The sequence below is a fragment of the Miniopterus natalensis genome, chromosome 2 (genome assembly GCF_054644295.1).
Source record: "Miniopterus natalensis isolate mMinNat1 chromosome 2, mMinNat1.hap1, whole genome shotgun sequence".
NCBI lineage: Eukaryota > Metazoa > Chordata > Mammalia > Chiroptera > Miniopteridae > Miniopterus > Miniopterus natalensis.
Genome location: NC_142082.1, coordinates 104,489,651 through 104,507,762, shown reverse-complemented (window position 1 = coordinate 104,507,762; position 18,112 = coordinate 104,489,651). Strand labels below are relative to the sequence as shown.

Sequence of the window (18,112 nt, the reverse complement as noted above, 5' to 3'; positions counted from 1 at the left end):
GTGCCGGAGTTAATTGTTTTTTGTGTTTGCATTAGACCCTTTTCATACTCTTTACCAGCTCATTGCTGTAGTTGTTTACTTACATGCATATCCTCTCCATTAGGTTGTAATACCTACTTTAATGTTCTTGGTGCCTAGTCCATCATTATAATAATAAAGACCATCATTTATGTATTGCTTTCTGGGTCCTAGGACCTATGATAATTTCTGTTATTACCTTTGATCCTTAAAACAGACCTGCAATGTAGGTACAATATTGTAAAATTATTTTACAGATAAGGAAACTGATGCTTAGAGAGATTGTAATCTTTCAAGGATTACAGAATTTATCCGGCTTCAGACTCATTTTTATTTTTATTTTTAAAAGAGTAGTTTACTCATTTTTAGAGAGAGAGGAAGGGAGAGGAAGAAAGAGAAACATTGATGTAAGAGTGAAACATCAACTGGATGCCTTCTGCACATCTACCGGGGATTGAGCCCACAACCCTGGGCGTGTGCCTTGACCAGGAATCGAGCTGCCAACCTTTCGGTGCACAGGGCAACACCCAACCAAGTGAGCCACACTGGCCAGGGCCAGATTCACTTTTTATTTATTTATTATTGATTTTAGAGAGAGGAAGGGAGAAGGGGGGGGAGAGAGAGAGAAATATCAATTATTAGAGTTATTCATCAGCTGCCTCCTGCAAGCCCCCTACTGGGGATCAAGCCCAAAACCTGGGCATGTGCTCTGACCGAGAATAGAATTGTGACCTGGTTCATAGGTCAATGCTCAGCCACTGAGCCACGTCAGCTGGGCTAGACTCAGGCTTAATTTCTATATGGCAAGCCACCTTTTCCTAAGACATGTTTGATTAAATGGATAAACAGTCTTTGACCCCTTGCTGGTGTTTGACTCAACTATACATCCTACATTTCGAATGTACTTCTGTTTTCTTTCAATAAATATCTCTTAGCACTGCTGAAGACACAAAAGCTGTTCTTTCTCCAACAGCAATGTCATTGTTCCTCTTCCCTCCCTGTGATTGGGAGGTTGAACAATTCTCTCTTCCCTACAGACTTGTGTAGTGGTGAGTGCCTACTGAGAGAGGCACCCTATCATTTTTTTAAATCTAAATCTGTAACAGAATTTAAGGTTAAGTGTGTGAAATGCCCTTTCTTCTGCTAGCAAGGCTGGCTTATCTTTTCCTATCAGCAATCCTCTATGGATCCAAACACATTTAGCCTGAAAATGAACTGGTTGTAAGTAATCCTATTGATATTTCAGACTGTGTACAACTTAGGTTTTACTTATGATAGTATATAGGAAACACTTAACTGTGGTTCTGTTTTATATGCTTATTTGTAGGTCTATGGGAAAATGCTGCCATAATTTGTATGATAATCAAGGTTGAGTTCTTGTGTGTGTTTTTTGGTGAATAATCATATACATGCTGAACATGCATAAATATTTGAGCTATTTTATATTTTATATATGAATTTATATTTGGTACTTTACAGTTGGTCTGCTTATCATTTCAAGCTATTGTCTATTCAGTTTTCATACAATTGATGTTTTAATGGAATTTTATTATTTTTGTTTAATTAGACATAGTCCTTTTAAATTTTTTGTTAAAAAATCTTTTAAAGCATTAATTTAGCTACTGTGTAAGTATATAAAATATTGCTGTTCTGAGTGCCATGGGAAGAAGACAGACACTTAACTTAAAATCTAATTTAGGAAATGATATACTAAAAATGTAAAACTCTGTTAAACATTAAATAAAATAGTGTAAGTCAATAAAACAAGCTGTTATCAGAGATTTTATTAGTTGTCCAGTGAGGGGTACAAATTTTAAGTGCTAAAGAGAGGAGGGTTAGGTAGGGTATATATTCTCTGGTGAAAATTGTTTCTCGTTTGTAAGGAGTGAAGAACTCTTAAATAATACAGTGCTTTGTATCCCTCCAAAGGGCCACAGCACATAAACAGATATATAGTATATCTGTGTTGTTAAAATTTCATGGGGATGGGAGAAGCAATCAAAAAATGCTAGAGGTGGGGTGGGGGTGGGGTGGTGGAAGCCGTGAAAGAAAGGTTGAGAACAGCTAGGCTGGTAATTAAGGAAGAGTTTTAAACAAGAGACATGATGGGATAGAGGCACTGAATGATAGATAGGTGCCCTGGCCAGCAACCCAAAGGTTGCTGGTTCAATTCCTAGTTTGGGCACATACCTAGATTGTGGGTTCGATCCCTGGTCTGGGTGCGTATGGGAGGGAAGCAACTGATCGATGTTTCTTTTTCTTCCTCTCTCCCTTCCTCTCTCTAAAATCAATAAAAGCATATCCTTGGGTGAGGATTAAAAAATAATGCTAAAAAAAATAGGTAAGGATTAAATAAAGAAGGGGAGCATTTTATTGTTAAGAGTGTAGAGAATCAGTTCAAGATAGATTTCTTTGAGAACATGATTTAAAAAAAAATTGAGATTGGGTGTGTAACTTGTCTGACATACAGCTTGATAGCCTCTAACTATCTTGGAAAGTAAAGAGTAGAAAAATAAAATCTTAGAATTTCTTATTAAACATGCAAATTTGGGTGTTGTGGTAGATTATCTATTACTTCCGCATGTTCATCCTTACCAATTTGTTTCTGATTGGAGGTGGAAGATCAGTTCATTTCTTTATGAAGTCATGTTAGTCGTACTATTCATCTAATGGACTCTTAGATGTGGAATTACAGTTCTCTCGTGCAGTCATTAGTCATTGAGTTACACAATCTCAGAACTTGAGAGAATGGAGGAGGCTGTAGAGGTTTAGTTTAAACTCCTTTTAGATAGAATGAGAAAATTGAGGCTCAGAAAGGTTGAGAGACTTGTCTAAAGATCAAAATTAGTGGCAGAACAGGCTTACTACTTGGGTCTCCTGACTTTTATCTCAGTCCATTTCCCTTCTTACAAATATCTTCCTTTCTAAACTAGTATGAAGCTTGATCTGGCAACAAATCTTAATTTTAGTGATTTATCCCTTAAGGTCTTACCAGATTGGCATTTCTTCCTCCATTTTCTTAGACAAATTGATCATTTCTTCAAGAATGGGGAAAGACTTTACTTTTTTACATTACCAGTTTTAACCGTAGGCAAGCTATTTAACCTATTTGCCTAATTTTTTTTACATGTTAAATTAGATAAGAACACTTACCTAATAAGGTGGTTGTCAGCATTAAGGTAGATAGCCTGTATAAAGCCCTTTCTTTATTTTAAAGAAATGCTCCCCTTCTTTATTTAATCCTTATCTATTTTTTTAGCATTATTTTTTAAGACTTTAGTAAATGTTTTTTTCTCCTTTTCCCCTAGAGCACATTGTATTACAATTATTTATTTTATATGTAACCAGGTGGGGTTCTTGGAGATTTTCAACTCAGTAATTCCTCTGTAACTTTAATAGTATTATGTGGTCTGTGAATATAATTCTTAAAACAAAAACCAAACCATTCATGTTCCAGGAATTTGGTACTGAAACAAACAAAGGAATGCTGTTGTTATAGTTCATTTGTCAGAGAAAACTTGAGTAACTGTTTTTCATTTTTAATACTCATAATTCTATAATAAACTGACTTTACTTCCTGTATTGTTACTTGTTTGAGGCCTTGTTTTGACCTTAGGAGAATTTCATTATAATTCTTCAAGGAAAGTGTATTGATTTTTTTCATTGGCCCCGGTCTCTATCCCTAACTATTTCTCTGATTGCCTTGCAGAGCTCTGAGGAACATGACTGTAATGATGGAGTTTCTCAGGAAGAGGATGGATTTATGGGCATGTCCCCTCTCTTACAAGCCCATCATGCTATGGAAAGAATGGAAGAGTTTGTTTGTAAGGTATGATGGCAATTTCTTGTCATTTTTGTGTTATATGATCCACCCTTCCCAAACAGAAACCTTTAAGGAGAGTGGTAATACCTTACCCTTTGATTTGCTTTGGGGATAATCTGTGGCAAAATGGAGACAAAAGCAATCTCATGACTTTAACCCCGTTCAAGGCATAATACATTTGCCTGTAGCAGCAATGGTAAAGTTTTGAGAAACTGGAATGTCCAACTGGGAAACAAATCTTTCCTAATATAGGTTATTGATAATTTAGACAAGGCAGGGTGAAACAAAATTGGGAGTGGTTAATGCCTGGAGATACTAAGATGCCATCTCCAAGTCCCTTGAATCTATTTCTGCTGTTGACTGTGATGGCAAGTTGCTACTCTTTCTAGGGATTCTGTGGGTCATCAGATGACTCTTTAGATAGGAATTGCCTGGTTTTCACACACGTGTCTAGTGTTTTCAGTTTAGCTGGTATATTTTCTGTCTTAAGTTTTTTCTTCCAATTCATTTTCTGATTCATTAGGACCTATTGTGGGGATTTTTTTTTTTCTTTTCTGAAATGGTAACTGGAATTGCGATTGCTTGCTTAGAGAAAATAGGTCAGGGACACTGGTAAATCTATCACCATTTGATTAATCTGATCAGTCAGGGCCCTGGCAGGTATGAACTAAAGTCAACATAAGTCAGTTGTCTGTGCATATGTGTAAGTAAGTTCATTTACATATTAAACATTCCTGGAAATCTCTTGATCATTTACAGAGAAATTTTTGTGCTCAGCTCTTTCATGGGTTTTGTGAAACCAAGACTTTTCATGCATGTGGTCATAGATCCTAAAAACTAAACTTAGGTTTTTCTTTATTCAGAGTGACAGTAGAAATAATTGGGGTCAGTTGACTTAGAATATTGTACTTTATACCGGAGGACAAGAAGAAAACATTATAATCCTAATATAGGCATCCCTTCCAAAATGGGTGGAGAGGGATGGGGAAGGAGTATAAACATTTATGGGTCTACTTAGAGCCCAGGAAATTTTAATCAGTGTTTGAAAATTGGTGGAAAAAAAGCCAAGCAAAACAATAGATCTATTCTAGTGATCGCTGACTCAGGAGAATTAGCACAGAAGGATACAAAAGATATATTTTGTTTATCAAAAAGCACATTTAGGCCCTGGCTGGGTGGCTCAGTTGGTTGGAGCATCTTCCCGTATACCAAAAGGTTTTGGGTTCAGTTCCCGGTTAGGGCACGTACCTAGGTTGTGTGTTTGATCCCCAGTTGGAGTGTGTACAGGAGGCAACCCATTGATGTTCATTCTCTCAAACTTGAGTATGTATTTAGTGTCTGGGCCACTGGGGATTTTTAATATTTATATTATCAGTGGGGTACTGTAGTTAACCTCACTGCCTTTTTGTTCTCTTTCTGAACTAAAAATAAAGAATAAAGTACATAAAACTTTCAATGTAACAGCTAATGAGAGAATAAATAGGGCATTTTTTTTTTTTTTTTGCTGCAAACTTTTTAAAGAGGATATACCAAACTTCTGATTCCTTTTCCTTTCGAGTGTGATAGGGAGGGACAGTGAGGAAAAGGGAGCAAGGGGAGCGAAGGGGCTTGAAAGGCAGTTGAGGCCAAACTTCTCTGTCATCTCTCCAGCATGAAGAGGGTGGATTTGTTACTGATTTGCAGACAAGTGATAGCCTCTGGGGATGGTTAGGGTTAATACCACCTTTGGGGTGGATGTTGGGTTTTGCTAACTCATTTTTTAAGTGCTTTGAGTCATTTCACTTGATCCTCATAACTTTCTTATGAAGTAATCGAAGCACTATAATCCCCAGTTTATAAATGAGGAAACTGAGGCTTGGTGATTTTGTGATTAAAGCTCATTCAACTAGTTAATGCCAGACATCCAAGATTTTCTGACTCCTCTGTTCTTTCTTTTCTACTTCATCATATTTGCTCTGATAGGAAGAGAAGAGAGAGTAAAGGGAGAAAGAGATTTTAGCAAAAGGCACAAAAGTATGATTCTATATAGTTCTTTTTTCACTAACAGGAATATTAAGTATAAAAATGATCATATTTACTATCACGGATTTTTCAGAGGTAAAGTCTGTTGTGGAGGACAGAAAGGAATCTGTATGGGTGGGACTTTGGACCCCTCACCCTACTTTTAGTCAGAATGAAACAAAGTTTGAAACCACTCTTTAGTGCATGTTCTATAAGTGCATTTACTCTTCCCCTTTCCTAAGAAAAGCTCCCCCATTTAAAAAATATCTTTTTGATTAGTCTGGTTTTTAAAAAATCAGAATATGGGACATTGTAAATTTTGAATGAGTTTGTCTTTCTAAAAACAAGTTATTTTTCTCATATGAAAATGTAAGAGATTGTTATTTGGGACCAATGTTGCTAAAGTTACAATTAAAACCACAAAGGATTTGATAATATTTTTCTTTTAGGTTTGGGAAGGTCGATGGCGAGTAATCCCTCATGATGTACTACCAGACTGGCTCAAGGATAATGATTACCTTTTACATGGACACCGGCCCCCTATGCCTTCTTTCCGGGCCTGTTTTAAGAGCATTTTCAGAATACACACAGAGACAGGCAACATCTGGACACATCTCTTAGGTATGTAATAGCAGTGGTGTAATGAATTGATCTTTATTAATTTTTACCCCCATTTATTTGATGGTAAGGATGGAACTTAAAAATGTATTTGGGATTTGCCATTTTGTTTTCTGGATTTCTGATGATGCAGTTTCTGTGGTTTGCACTATGATTTTATTACAGCTAAGTCATATTTTTCTTTACTGGATTTTCAGACAGTGTTTGAACCAGGCCAAGAGAAAGGTACTATACAAAATGTGGTATAATATTTTAATGAACACTGAGAAAAAGGTAGTTATTGAATAGAAGTAAACTGTTTTTTCAAAGTCATTACTTCAAATATTCACAATTACATTTCAGTTTGACTTAAAGTAGAATGTGATATATGGTATTTTTTCCATCATGATTGTATATTAAAGAAGAGCTAGAATGGTATTGGGGATAACCTAGTAACTACATGTAAAAGAATAAAGCCAGACACCTACCTCATGCCATATACAAAAATTAACTCAAAATGGATTAAAGACAATCATAAGAACTAAAACTATAAAATCATTAGGAGAAAACATAGGTATAAATCTTTGTGATTTTGGGTTACATGACAGTTTCCTAGCTTTTACACGTAAAGCATATGCAAACAAATTAAAAAATGGATAAATTGGGCTGTATCAAAATTAAAAGTTTTGTATGTCAAAGGACATTATCAAGAAAGTGAAAAGGTAACCCACAGAATAGGAGAAAATATTTGCAAAATATATATCTGATAATGGTCTATTAAAGAACTCTTACAACTAAACAATAGGAAGACAACCCAGTTTAAAAAATGAATAAAGCATCTAAATAGTAATTTCTTCAATATGATCTACAAATGGCCAACAAACACATGAAAAGATGCTCAACATCATGAGTCATTTTGGGAAACGCAGATCAAATACTTTGAGAAACACAATGAAATACCACACCATACTCACTAGAATGGCTGTAATTAAGAAAATGGGAAATAAGAACTCTTGGCAAGCATGTGGAAAAATTAGTACTCAAATACATTGCTGGTAGGAATATAAAACGGTATAGCCTCTATGGAAAACAGTTTGGCAGGTCTTCAGATAGATAGTTAAACAGAATTACCAGCGATTTTACTCCTTAGGTATATATTCAAGAGAATTGAAAACATGTTCACAAAAAACAAACAAATGAGTACACGAATGTTTTTAGTAACATTATTCGTAATAGCTAAAAAGTGGAAACAGCCCAAAATCTATCAGCTGATGAATGGATAAATAAAATGTGGTATATCCATACAGTGAAATATTACTTGATACATGCTACAACATGAGTGAGCCTTGAAAACATGCTAAGTGGAGAATCCAGGCACAAAAGGCCACATATTATATGATCCATATACATGAAATACCTAGAATGGGAAAATCCAGAGACAGAAAGTAGATTAGTGGTTGTCTGGGGTGGGGATTGGGGAATGAAATATGACTCTTAACAGATATAGGGCTTCTTTTTGGGGTGATGAAAATGTTCTGGAATTTAATAGTAGTGATAATTTCATAACCTTGTGAATACAGCAGTCCCCTGTTATCCAAGGGCGTTATGTTCCAAGACTCCCAGTGGATACCTGAAACCACATATAGTACCAAACCCTATATATACCATGTTTTTTCCTATACATACATACCTACGATAAAGTTTTAAGTTATAAATTAGGCACAGTAAAAGATTAACAATAATAATTAATAAAATAGAACAATTATAACAATATACTATAATAAAAGTTATGTGAATGTGATACACACACACGTACATACCCCAGTAATCTGATAACTGAGACGGCTACCAAGGGACCAAATGGGCAGGAAGTGTATACACTGTGGTCAAACGGGTGATTCATGACCTGGGGCGGGATGGCTTGAGATTTCACCATGCTACTCAGAGTGGTGTGCAATTGAAAACTTATGGATTGTTTTTTTCTGGAATTTTTTATTTAATATTTTCAGACCACTGTTGGCTATGGGTAACTGTACCGCAGAAAGTGAAACTGCATAAAGGGGAGAACAATTGTATACTAAATAGTTTCTGGCCATATCCCATTTGACTTGCATTTCTTGTCACATTTGATTTCCACTGTGTCCCCATGTTCTTACCTTGCTAATATAGTGAGAATAGAACAGAGAATGAAATCAAGTTTGTTGTTGACGTCTAACTCCAGGGTAAATGCTTTATGAAATAGATCAAACAGAATCACTTAGCAAATGTTTAAATTCTTAATATCTATGCCTTCCTTTTGTTAAGTGACTCTTCTCTAAGCAGTAAGAACATGACATCTTACTGTGAAGAACAGTGTAAAAATTGTTTATCAAATAGTCTGTATAGGCATTTACTGTCCTTAATTCTTGAATATTGGGCCAAGTGGTAAGGACCAGAGAAGCATAGTGTTCCTTGACAGCTATTGGTGGAGGAAAGCTGTATTTCTTGGCAGGGTTTGGAGGTATTGGAATTTATTGCAAAAGCAAATGCAAAATGGACCTTGAAAGCTGTACTGTAAATGTGCCCAAAAAATGGTATAAATGAAATTTCATACTAGATCTAGAGACAGAAGTGGACTGATGCAGTTTTCTAAGAGTAGAAGCATTGTATGGTTTATTTTTGGATTATGCTCTTAGACAAATAAGTGATTATATTTTGTGTACTCAGTTTATGAAGCTGAGAAGTGTATGATGCCAACAATGTCTGAAGTGGCCAAAATTTTGGATAGGCTTCAGTTATTTAGAAAATTTTTCTCGTGGAACTTTCAATCCAGTTATCATTTTGATTGTGAAGGATTGAAAACATAAGTAACACATAGCATTGTCTCTTCAAAAGGATATCTTTTCTCTCTCCCCTGTGTTTTTTTCCTAGGTTGTGTATTCTTCCTGTGCCTGGGGATCTTTTATATGTTTCGCCCAAACATCTTCTTTGTGGCCCCTCTGCAAGAGAAGGTGGTCTTTGGATTATTCTTCTTGGGGGCCATTCTCTGCCTTTCTTTTTCATGGCTCTTCCACACGGTCTACTGCCACTCAGAAGGGGTCTCCCGACTCTTCTCTAAGTAAGTATCTGTGAAGTCTATATTTTGATCAATGATTTAGAGTCAGTGGGTTAGTGAAAAATGTCTAGCAGAGCTGGCAGAATTAATGTCCTCTCATAGAAAGTTTAAAAAAAGACTTAAAGCAAGCACCCCAGTATGCCTCTTAGCTGTCATTGCTAGCTCATGTCATGGGGGATTAACGTGAACATGTAGTAAGCAGTGATTTTTAACGTTAAATGGATTTTTTTTCTGTCCTAGACTGGATTACTCTGGTATTGCTCTTCTGATCATGGGAAGTTTTGTTCCTTGGCTTTATTATTCTTTCTACTGTAACCCACAACCTTGCTTCATCTACTTGATTGTCATCTGTGTGCTGGGCATCGCAGCCATTATAGTCTCCCAGTGGGACATGTTTGCCACCCCGCAGTATCGAGGAGTACGAGCAGGTAAGAGCACATGGAGGTTTTACATTGAACAGTTATTTATTTACCAGTCATTTACTAAAGGCCTACCATTGTCTAAGCATTATGCTGTGTACTCGTGATGCAGAGATGAATAAATCATTGCTCCTCCTCTTGAGGGGCTTTAATGTATTGTTCATTAGAGTTGAGGAACAGTGGTAAGCTACGTGAGCCAGTGTGTTTGGGGCAGTGTAGTTCACTTGAGTATATGGCCGTACACTGTCGATAAGACGGGCTCTGTAACCTTTGTAAAATAAACAGCGATTCCTCTTACTCTCAGCATGAGGTGTATTTTTGGTGTTATTTTTGTTTTGTATATTCATTTTAAAATGTGTAATCTGCTTAGCTAAGTAAGACTTCATACTGATTGTGTTCTATTATTGTAGGCACCATACATCTCTTGTGATGTAGGGATAAAGAGGCCTTTTATTTTTAGGATAATGTCTGTTAAGCTGGAGATCATATGGAAAGCCAGAAGCCTTTGAGTACCTTGGGTGAACTTTCCTGTAGGAGTACAGAAGTTACAGGGCTAACAGAGACAGGTTTTTGTCTCCCACTGGACTGGGGACTCCTTATAGCCAAGGCTGTGTCTTGAATTTTCTATTCCCAGTATCAAACCCAGTGCCCACTGAGAATGAATAAGAAGTATTAAATGGAGTATTTTTCCTTTCAATTTTTTTTTTTTTTAAACAACTTGTTGAGTATTTAAAATTTAAGACATGGTTCATCTGCAGTTACCTAGAAGATTAGGAGTTAGAACTGACCTTGTTGTAACACTCTGTCCTCTTCCTTGTTTAAGTGTTTGTATGAGCAAACGAGCAGTGGTCAGGGTTGGCTTTCAGTAGTATCTCACTGTGGTGTTATGCCTGCTTGAGCACAGGAGATAAGAACGTCTTTGCTGAGTAGAGCTGGACATCCTGCTGTTTGTACATCAGAAGAGCATGTTCCTGAGCTTTGACTGAGACAGTGACAGGCAAGACCATTGGTAGCCTTTGCTTAGCATGTAGAGGAAGAAAACAAGTGAAAGAACAGGGTCACAGTGATTTTTCTTTAGTGAGGAGTGGAGGTAAGAAGTAGTTTTATTTAGACCTGCTTGATTTCTTTCTTTTGTGAGATGAGCGTTGCCATTTTCCTCTTCTCTGTTGATGTCCGTTTTATTAATGAACATGCATGTGTGCATACATATATTGTTACATACCAGCAGCTTCTGTAGTAATGTCTGAAGCAAGCAGTATGCCCCTTTCTTTTGAGAAAGCTTACCAAGTGATTGTTTTACAAGCGTCATTCTTAAGTCTTTGTGTCAAAAATGTAGGAGCAGTTAGAGCTCTTGCAGGGAGTTCATGTGGTGCTTTGGTTGACACAGATTTCAAAGTGGTTTTACATCAGTTGCCTTCAAACTTTTTAAATCATGACATTTTTTTTCTCTTACAACCCTGCATGGATGCACGCACATGCACACACACGTGCATACACACACAAATTGACAAATAGCAATTATAAAACTTTTACAAATTAGTGCTTAACTCTCCACTTGAGACACAGTCTGATATTTGTTATTTTTAGTTCATTTAAAAAATCCTGATCCAGACTCACTTAGTTGGTCATATCCAGAAGTTTGAAAAACACTGCTGTAGATGATTTTGAAGGCAGTAGGTAGGGCTTGGTGGAGTGATTCTGATAGACTTCTGTAGACTTCTGTACCTGATTGGTACTTTTGGGCCTGGGAACTTTCAGAAGCATCTATCTATCTGTCTATCTATGTATCTATGTATCATCTATATCTATCTATCTATCTATCTATCTATCTATCTATCTATCTATCTATCTATCTATCTATCTATCTATCATCTATCTATCTATCTATCTATCTATCTATCTATCTATCTATCTATCTATCTATCTATCCTCATCATCATCATCATCATCATCTATCATCATCTATCTCTATCTCTCTTTCTTAGGCTTGGAGGGATAAACCTCTAGGTGAGTGTAGTTCCCAAAAATAGTTTGGGAATTCATCAGAACTAATAACTACCTTTTGTTTCCTCACCCTCACCTCACTCTCTCATTCCCTCCCCCGTTCTACCTCAGAATATCTGTTGCTTTAAAGGGAAGATAAAATGTGTAAAATTGCTTTGTATTACAACCTGTGTCTATAAAGAGGCAGAATTTAAGGAGGTTTAAACAAACTCCTAGAGCTGTCTATTTCTAAAATACTTCACAACATGCTTTGAGGACTGCTGACTCCTTAAGCTAAGCCTCTCTCAGCAGGAGGCTCCTTGCATTTGTAAATAGATCTGTCTCTTAGAACATAGCTGTGTTGTCTCCGGTGGCAGTATCCTAGATTTGAAGAACCTTTTTCTGTTCAAACTAGAAGCTAATACTGCATTCTACTTTGAAGTATTTAGTTTAACAGAATTACTGGTTCTGTGCTGTAGTATTTATTTCTTGTTCCTGATTTCTCTTCTGTATTTTTGCTTTATTTGTGTGATTCCTAGGAGTGTTTTTGGGCCTAGGCCTGAGTGGAATCATTCCTGCCTTGCACTATGTCATCTCGGAGGGGTTCCTGAAGGCTGCCACCATAGGACAGATTGGCTGGTTGATGCTGATGGCCAGCCTCTATATCACGGGGGCTGCTCTGTATGCTGCCCGCATCCCTGAACGCTTCTTTCCTGGCAAGTGTGACATCTGGGTAAGTGTGATCAGAGTGGCTATTGTGTATACATACTTATCTCTTAGTGGGTTATTTGCAGACTAGGAAGTGAAATAATTGGAAAAGTTTTAGACTCAAAACCTGATAGGTGTGTATTCTAGTCCTAATTCTTCCTCATGAGTTGTGTTTCTCTGGGTGATAAGTACAATAATAGCTGTATTTATTGAGCACTTACTAGGTGCCTGGCATAGGACTGAGTGAGCAGTTCACACAGATTACCCATATAACATATTAGCCCTAGCAGGTATAACAGCTGTTATTAACGTGTCTGTTTTGCAGAGTAGGAAATGAGGTTTAGGGAGATGGGTAACTTGTCCAGTGCACCTGGCTGTTCAGTGGTAGGGGTAGAATTTGAATCAGGCTAGCCTAATATCAGAGTCTGTGCTCCTGTATACTGCACTGTACTGGCAAGTGACTTAGTCATTCTTTGTCTCAGCTTCCTCATTTATGAAATGATGGTGATGGAACAGATTTCTACCAATGCACCCTTTGGGGCCAGATTTTTATTTAGGTCCTTTTTGATCACCAAATTTAGCGACTTGTAATGAGAGAATGAGTGTGTATATGTGTTTGGTTGGAATGGGAGGTAGAGATAACTAGATTACAGTTAATGGTAAGAGAGGAGGAAAGAGAAGAGGCAAAGAACATATAAGAGACCAGTAGACGGAAAATTTTATAACAGAAGATGGCCTGAAACTTCCAACAGTCAGAATTGGAGTGGTGTTTGATATGAAGTCTGACCTCTGGAATTCTGTTCCTTAACCTGTTGTTGGTTGTTATAGATTAAGTTGATTATATATAGTCTCTTTAAAATTTAGTTTCGCTATCTGTAAAATGAAGATAATACTAATTTAGGCAATCTTTTGAGCTTCAAATTAGCTAATTTGTCTCTTCAAGATTGCCTCCTCATAATTTTGACATTGATATGGAGAGATTTTTACCTTTTCTCCTTTTAGGGACAAATGAGTCTCCTTTGGTTTCCCAGGAAACATCACTATGGATGTGACTTATAGACCTAGTTTACACTCCAAAATCAGTGTCTTTCCTTGATAAATACTGTTTTGCTGCTGTACTTTTTCTTTTCCTTTTTTGCTGCTGTACTTTTTAATTTTGAGACTATAATGAGAGAATAGTGTGATTTTTTTTTTTTTTTTTAATATGTTTATTTCAGGGAGAGGGAGGGAGAGAGAGAGAAACATCAATGATGAGAGAGTCATTGATTGACTGCCTCCTGCACACCCCCTACTGGGGATCAAGCCCGAAACCCAGGCATGTGCCCTGATCGGTAATTGAACCATGACCTCCTGGATCATAGGTTGATGCTCAACCACTGAGCCGTGCCAGCTGGGCAGGATAGTGTGATGTTGAAGTAATGGTTGGTGCACTGAGCATTTGATAACCCCTTTTGAACATTCTATAGAGTAGGTTAAATAGATAATATCACACATTTGTAGGCCAGCTTCTGACTTGAGAAGGAAGTAAAAGGTCCTGCTTTCCTATTCTTTCAATATAGTACGTTGTTTGTGTAATTCCAGAGCCTTTGAGCTGGAAAAACTCTAGCCACTGTATGTTTTGACCTTGTACCTGATCCTGGAAATCCCTTTAGGTTTTCTAATAGAGTGCATTTTCTAACATTTGAATGACCATAGCTCAGGTGCTTCAGTCCATGACAAAAACATCCATCAGCAAGAAGGAAAATGCCCTTCTGTCTACCTGTAGCCCACTGCTAGACATTAGGGGATCGTTGGGGTCTTTGTGACCTGTTGGCAGGAGAGCCTGTGTCCATCATTTGTCCCTGAGTTCACCAGATAATCCACTGTTAAGTGTGCACATTTTCATGTCTAGACCTTAGCGGCAGCATCTTGATTTCTTTGGGGACAGCTAGCCTTCAGTTCAGCAAAATATGATATGCCTAATGTATATCCCAAGACCTGTGGACACCTCAAATTTGAGCTCTGTCACATCCATTCCTTGCCCTCTGCTCAGCATAAATGATCTTAAGAACCTTTAGCAGACTTTTAATAATGCATGGGTTTCTCCACCCCTCTCTTTTTTTTTTGCCTCCAGTTTCACTCTCATCAGCTATTCCACATCTTTGTGGTTGCTGGCGCTTTCGTTCACTTCCACGGGGTCTCAAATCTCCAGGAGTTCCGTTTCATGATCGGCGGAGGCTGCAGTGAAGAGGATGCACTGTGACACCTACAGTAGCCAGGGCTGGGACCCTGAACCAGGGCCTGCAGCACCTGCAGGCCTCTCCTTTCCTGGCCATTGATGCCAGTACCAGAGGAGCCCCAAAACTTTGACAGCCTCGTGTGCTTGGTGACACCCCAGAGGCTCCATGTGGCACATGACTGAGAAGAGAAAAACAAAAATAAATCATACCTCAAAGGATGGAGTGCATCAATTTGGAGAAAAGGAGAAATGACCCAAACCCTGACGTATTTTTTGGGATGTACTTGATTGAGGGCTCTGCAAGACCCTTGGCAAACTGGCTTCTGATCCGTATCGTATTTATTTGTAGAAGACGGGGAAACAGTTTAGCTGGCAGTTCATTCTTCTCCCTTTCTCTCTCCTTAAAACAATAATACAAACCAATTTAGGTGAACATTTATATCCTGTTACGGGGTGGGAGTGTGATTTTAGATGCTCTTTTGGGAGAACAAACAAATTAATGTAAATAAGATTTCTAACTTACTGTTTAAATAAGAATTTATATAAATGTTTAACACATAGGGGTAGGGGAGGGTGGGAGAATTTTTGTATAGAATGAAACATGCAAGTACCACACACTGTTTCAATTTTGCACAAAGTGATTGTAGGAGGATCAGGTGATGGCCCAGAATGCATAATGCCTTGGTGCACCACGCTGCCTTCTGGAGGCTGACATACCCTGGACCCTGGTGGGGCAGAGGGCACAGCCCCTGCCCAGTGGTCACATGACCACTCTTCTGCCTAAGAGCCTTGGGGAGTCCTGAGGTAGATGGAGATGGTATGTGTTTTCTAAGTGGGAGCAGCATGTGAATGGCTAACAGGATGGTAGATAAAAGCTCTAGGTAAGGTGTCCTTAGACCAACTTTTCTATGCTGATGACCCACTCTAAGGAGTAGAGCCACCTGCTTCAGAAACTATGCTGGCAGAGGGGTAGTAGAGACAGAGGAGGAGCTCTGGAAATGCTACAGGGCTGATCTGATTACTTCCTGGCATCCTGTTGAATTTTGTGGTGATTTTTATTTGATTGCAGGGATGTGACAGTTTTCTATATCCTTGTTACAGAGTTTTGAGATACCCTGGAAATATCCCTCTTATTAAAATAACTGCCCCTAACTACCCATCCTACCCCTGGGAATAAAAATGACCTTTCTCTGACATCATTCTTGGCATTAAGCCAGCCACAAGAGTCTGCCTTGTCCAGGTGCCTCCTGAGCTCATTTACTGGGCTAGGGAGAATGCTTCCTTTGGGTTAGGAAGGGTGAGTGTCACCTGGTACACTGTGTTTGCGAACCTCGGTGTGACAAACATATCAGCTCTCCTTGAACAAAAATACCAAGCAGGGCCCGATACCCACCATGGAGTAGTAGCAGCCCTTGAACCCCATTTTTAAGGGATAGCACGGTGGCAAGTTTTAAAAGGAAATTGTATATTATTGCCAGGGAGTCAGTAGATCTTTAAAGCTGTATCTTAGAAGAGCTACTAGAAGTAAAAAAAGAGATTGCTTCTGTCTCTGAGGTACCGTTATGGTGAAGGGAGAGTCTTAGGGGAAGGCTCTGGTTCATAGAATCCTCATCTTGGCTCATAGGCAAACCACTCACATAGCACCAGAGTCTTAGGTTACTTACTGTCATCCAGTTACTTACTGCAGGTGATTGTTACATCCTGGAATTGTGTGCATTAGAACTAAACAGGCCCTAAGCATGGGGGCTGGCATCCTCAACTGGGTGTTTGGGGATGTGGGAAGGGTGTCCCATTTGTTCCGTGTAGGGTTTTCTCAGTTCTTTCTCTCCTTTTTCTCCTCTTCCAATCTCCAGCAAAAGCTGCAAACCGGGAAGAAAAAAAATCCATTTTAGAACTTGGGAGGAATTTAAGAGTATTTTGGTTCTGGGTAAGGTTACTGCCCTAGGTGCTAGGTGGACCCAGCAAAAGACTCAGTGGGTGAAATGGTTCAGTGCCTGACAGAATAAAGAGCAGTATTACTTCCTCTGAGGGGACAGTCCAGCAGGGCAGTGGCCATCTGGAAGGAAGCTCACTTAGCTCCGTGGAAGCAACAGCACATATCAGAAGCCAGACTTGCTCTTCGGTCATGCACTTTGAAGTGCGGGGTGTAAGATTCAGCCTTGAAACACCAACAGAGGTAGCAGTCAGCCCACACCCCAGAGGAGGAGCTGAATCTGGTTCAATATAGCACAAACCCCTAGCAAACATGAAATTTAACACCAACGATGTATAATCCAGTAAAAATCTCTCTTGAGGGTGTGTGTGTGTGGGTGTGTGGGGGTGGGTGGGGGTGGGTGGGTGAGTGAGTGTGCGCACACCCATTTATATGTCTGTGTCTGTGTGCAACTGACTACCAACAGCCTCACTGCACGTGGTCTTACTGTGCTCGCTGAGAACTCACCAGGTTGGCGCCTGAATGCCTTACTCTCAGCAGTCTGAGGCTTGCTTGCTCTGTGCAGATTTTTAATTTTCTTTTTTGGCCCTAGGCTGGTTAGGACCTCTACAGCTTCATACTATCACCATTAAATAGTGGCCTTTTTCAGTATTTTTTCCTTACCCTTTAAAAATTGCTGAAGCCACAAAGCACATTTTTGGGGATCATAGAAGGTTGGGGTTTCAGAAAGGCACCTATGTGATGGTTCCACACACCATGGGATTTCCCTACTTGCTGTATTCTCAACTTCTAATAAAAGGAACCAAATGGAAAATGAACTTATGTTGTGTATTTTTTTACTACCAAAGCTTTTGGCATTTCTGACTTGAAGTTTCAATTTCAGCACTGAAGCTTAAGGTATTTTGAGGAACTTTGTAGTCTGAATTCATAAACCAAAGTGTTCATGCCCAGCTCACTTCTCAACCTTTCTGACGAGGTTTAGAATGGGGGGGAGGGCTAACTCCAAGGGGGCAGTTCTTAATTTATTATTAAAGTTTATGAAACTAATACCTAATATAATGAACACATATGCACAGGGGTCTGTTAAAGGACTCTTGCTAGTTCATGTAACCCCAGCCACTACCCTATGAACTGATCAGGTCACATTTCATCGGTGTAAAAACTTTAGTGTAGAAAAGTGTAGGTGGACTGCTGGCTCTCTCTAAGAAGAAGATTCAGATGAGACAGTCTTACATATATTGACTTAAAAGTTTTGGGGATTATTAACCCTTCTATGTAACTAAAGAGGACTTCTCTTTTTTCTTAGGTAAATTTAGTT

General features: G+C 38.6%; 1 protein-coding gene across 1 annotated transcript in view; it reads left to right on the top strand.

The window, feature by feature from the left end:
• The window catches only part of ADIPOR2 (adiponectin receptor 2), a 57,524-nt gene extending 39,912 nt beyond the window's left edge, over window positions 1-17,612 (top strand). The window contains exons 3-8 of the mRNA XM_016224881.2: window positions 3,728-3,847; window positions 6,292-6,463; window positions 9,350-9,536; window positions 9,774-9,961; window positions 12,475-12,668; window positions 14,757-17,612. Of these exons, the coding sequence (XP_016080367.2) occupies window positions 3,728-3,847; window positions 6,292-6,463; window positions 9,350-9,536; window positions 9,774-9,961; window positions 12,475-12,668; window positions 14,757-14,885 (990 nt within the window). The 3' untranslated portion in view covers window positions 14,886-17,612. The remainder of the gene's footprint in view (window positions 1-3,727; window positions 3,848-6,291; window positions 6,464-9,349; window positions 9,537-9,773; window positions 9,962-12,474; window positions 12,669-14,756) is intronic.
• Window positions 17,613-18,112: the final 500 nt, after the last annotated feature.